The 4,020-nt window shown below is 56.0% G+C and overlaps 1 protein-coding gene across 1 annotated transcript; it reads right to left on the bottom strand.

The window, feature by feature from the left end:
• Nucleotides 1–1,896: 1,896 nt before the first annotated feature.
• On the bottom strand, nt 1,897–3,774 carry LOC119324735 (glucan endo-1,3-beta-glucosidase 14-like). The gene is made up of 2 exons (XM_037598508.1): nt 3,288–3,774; nt 1,897–3,194 (listed from the first exon to the last, which is right to left on the bottom strand). Exons 1-2 carry the CDS (start codon nt 3,520–3,522, stop codon nt 2,101–2,103), a joined length of 1,329 nt encoding a protein of 442 aa, XP_037454405.1. The 5' UTR covers nt 3,523–3,774; the 3' UTR covers nt 1,897–2,100.
• Nucleotides 3,775–4,020: the final 246 nt, after the last annotated feature.

Here is a 4,020-nt window from a genome sequence, read left to right as displayed (position 1 = left end):
CCCCAGCGCCGGTGACCACGCCTTCCTCCACGCCATCCCTCCTTCCACCCCTACAACCTGAGACCACGCGTTGTTAGGGATCCGGTTCCTACCAATTTGGTATCAGCTTTCCCGGGTTCGATCATGTCTAGCCCTCTACCGAGTTCTTCCCACTCGCCGCCGCCGCACACCTACCTGTCGCCACCAGCGTCTTCGTCGGCGTTGCTGCCCCACATAGCAGGCGCGCCGACAGTGGGTGTGCTGGCGTCCTCAGGGGTGATTGCACTCTCTGCCCCGGCGCCGTCTGCCCTCGTCCTCACCCTGGAGCAGATGACAGCCGCAATCCTGAAATTACGGCAGGCCGTGGCGGGCATCAGGGCATTCCTCGTCGGGCCCTATGCGCCCCAGCCGCATCCCCAGCAGCCACCTCCTCTGCCGCCACACCAACAACGGCTACCCCCGCCGCCGCCGCCCTCGGCTGCGACCACATCGCTGGTCATCTCATAACAGTAATGTATGCCCTACGAGGGGACTGCGACTACCTCGTTCCCATCAGCGCCGCCGTCGTCCCAGGGCGTCCCCATCCAGCAGATCAAGTTCCCGCCGTCGCCGTCACCGCTTCCGACTTTGATCGCTACCCGTCACGTGTCGGCGGCGGTGAGGCCGCAGGCTGCTGCGCGTGACCTCCTAGCGCGTCGGCGTGTGCAGGAGATGCGTGGTCTGCAGCTGCAGCTCCTCCAAGTTGCGCTTCGCTGCGCAAAGGATCTCGATCTCGTCCGCTGCGTCCCCTCGTCCAGTCTGTTTGGGTATTTTACGCGCCCCTTTGGGTATTTCAAAGAAGGATGATACAAACACTCACAAGCCAGTAAGGAGTTCTGCATGAAGAATGCCCGATCTATAAAAATCCAGTCTATTTTTTTTTTGTTCTGTTTTAGGTTGTTTACGTTTGAGTGCGACCGTTCAGTTTTCTGATGTCTATATTTCACACTTAGTTCCGTTTTCACTTACTCCCTCCGTTCCGAATTACTTGTCTCATATATGGATGTATCTAGATGTATTTTAGTTTTATATACGTCCATTTCAGCGACGAGTAATTTGGAACGGAGGGAGTATTTGTTATCGTACAAGACTATTGGCAAGCCTACCTGATCGCTTGCTCTGCTCCATTGTTAGCAGCAATAATGGAACCCGGCCCGCATGATGCGGTTGGCGTACGAATAGAAAGGTGCGAGGTGAGAAAATCCTGGGAAGTTCATAGAAAGTGAGAGGACAGCGCAACGACAAAGCTGGGACACTTTTCGGCCTCTGCTTTCGAGTTCGCGAGTGTTCAATCAATTCTCCGGATACCCAACTTTGCACAAGGATCAGAAAACGAAAGACGAAGAACCACAATCACTCGACCCCATCTAAAAAATCTACTGCTAGTCTACTACCCATGTTTGTACTGTATTTGCTTTCCTCCTTTTTCAGTCTTGTCTTATGGGTGGTGAGTCGCTCGCTCGGAGACATGAATAATGAATTCTTGCCATTGTGATGAAAACCTTTCAGTTCATCGCTATGATATGCAGAACAGAAGGATCTCAAGTGTTAACCATCGCCTTGGACAACTGCTGCTGCAAGCTGAAGGTCATGATGGGTTCTACATGCTGTGCAAGCAATCCTTAACTTGGGAACATCGACTTGTTACCCCCGAGGTTTATAGGGAAACAACCTTGTGGCGAAGCAGAGATGCCATATTCCATACATATGTAGGAAAGCGATTCTACAAAGCTTACTGCGGAAGGAACAAGATTCCATCGGCAAGTAGAGAAAATGACACGATGGGGAGGAGATGTCAAATTTATCATGGAAGAAAAAAGGTGCGCTTGAAGTTTTATGTTGTGAAAGCAGCTCACTGAACTCTGAAGAAGCACGCGGTTTGACAAATGATCATTCAGAAATGCATCTTAATTATTTACAGTAAGAAGAAGATTGAAGAACAGAAGACTTGATGTACTGTACATGAGAGGATCACTCTTTTAAATCGTGGTGGAATTTACAGAATGCGGGCGAGTTGTGGTCTTCTAACTAAACACAGGCTTGCTAATCTGCCTGCAGTCAATGTTTGTCAGTAATCATCAATCAGGTCCATAATGCTAGGAAAATCAATGTAGATGACAGGAGCGTCGCCGAGTAGCGCGCGATCTTCCACCCCTTGATGGAGGAGGACGACGACGTGAGGCCCTTGAAGCCGAGGTCGAGGGAGACGCTGCCGTCGGGCTTGAACAGCCCGAAGTGGCGCTCGCTGCCCGGGCCGGTCTTGAGGTCCTCGTTGAAGAGCGCGAAGATGAAGGCCTTGACCACCCTCTTGGGCCTGTAGGGCGTCCCCTTCCTCAGGAACAGCCGCTTCCGCAGGTTGAAGTTGTAGGTCCGGGCGTTCTCCAGGGTGGCGCCGGGCTCCGTGGCGTCGCCGGCGGACGCCCACCCGGTCTCCGACACGCGCACCTCCATGTCGCTGTACCCGGCGGCCTCCAGCGCGGCGTAGGTGGCGTCGATCTGGGCCTCGAACATGTTGTCGTAGTGGAGGTTGGTCTTCTGGTCCAGGATGCCGGCGTTGGGCTTCATCAGCGCGTAGTTCACGTCGATGTGCTCCGGGTCGCTCATGTACGCCAGGAACGGGTACGCGTTCACGTAGAAGGGCGCGCCCGTCTTGGAGAAGAAGTCGAGGAGCGGCTTCAGGTACGGCATCAGGTCCGGGCGGAACGTGCCGGCGGAGGGCGGGTACGAGGTCCCGAACACCGCCTCCGAGTGCGGCGTGTTCACCTCGATCCTGCCGGACAGGCGCATCGCGCGGAGCGCGTCGTGGATGTTGACGACGGCGCCGAAGAGCGCCTCGGCGAGCCCCGTGTCCTGCCCGCCCAGGATCTCGTTGCCCACGATGATGGCCACGATGCGGGTGGCCGGGTAGTAGGGCCGCACGTTCTCGTTCACCCAGTCCATGGCCTTGCTCGGGGTGGCGGAGATGTCCTTGACGAGGCCGTTGGGGATGGCGATGGCGAGGTTGAGCCCGGAGTTGCGGAACGCGTCCAGCACGGTGTGGTCCGAGTCGAAGATGCGGACGTTCTTGATCCGCGCCATCTGGAGCAGCTTCACCACCTCCGTCGGCGGCGGCAGGTTGTCCGCGATCCGGCCGTAGTTCACCCCGTACGTGCCCACGAACGAGTGGAAAGCCGCAACTGCCATCAATCAAGAAACGAAAAATCAGTCATGGCGGGAGAAGCAGCAACAGAGAGGCTAGCTGATTATAGGCGGGGGCATACGATACGTACCGCGGCAGGGGAAGAAGGCGAGGAGGCAGAAGAAGAGGAGCAGGAGGACCGGTCGGCGGTGGCCGAGGCTGGAGTCCGGCCGGCCGCGCGGAATCACCGCCATGATCTTCCGGCGAGGCGGGGAGCGGGTGACAGGCAGCTTAGGTGGCGACTGGAGGAGGAGGAGGCTGTGGCCGGTAGTGGGCGGGGCATTAGAGGAGGGCCGGGGCGCCACTTTGCTTGAGGTGCAGGGCATGGCGGCACGGCGGCAAGTGCCATGGAGGGAGCACGGAGGCGGCAAGTATCCGCGGTTACTTACTCCATCGGCCGCGTTGCTTGCTCGGCCGGAGCAAGCCAAGGATCAACGTTGCCGAGAGTGGTAAGGCGGGGTTACTGGCGGATCCAAGGATGGAATCCGGTCTCTTGCGTTGCTTCAGCGCGCGACGTACAGCGCTCTGCTCTGCTCTGCAATGTGTCTGTACCTTCTGGCTTTCAGCTGTCTTCAGTACGGATACATAAGATTGGCCGTAGCACTTGCGGTTCTGCTCTATAATTTTGCTGGGCCGAAAGTTTATTATTTCTAAAAATCGCTTTAAGGAAATTTTAGACGACTTAGAACATCATCGCTATGTTTGGTTAGTCAAACAAACAGTGGGGTATTATGGACTTGGAAAAGAACCCTCCTAGTTGCCGAATGATCACACTCGAAAAAGGAGTGGAAGTTTCTCTGGTCATGGGGTGGCAAGGGTCAACA

Source organism: Triticum dicoccoides, chromosome 6B, assembly GCF_002162155.2.
Source record: "Triticum dicoccoides isolate Atlit2015 ecotype Zavitan chromosome 6B, WEW_v2.0, whole genome shotgun sequence".
In the NCBI taxonomy this organism is placed as follows: domain Eukaryota; kingdom Viridiplantae; phylum Streptophyta; class Magnoliopsida; order Poales; family Poaceae; genus Triticum; species Triticum dicoccoides.
This window is presented reverse-complemented; position numbering and strand designations above follow the sequence as displayed.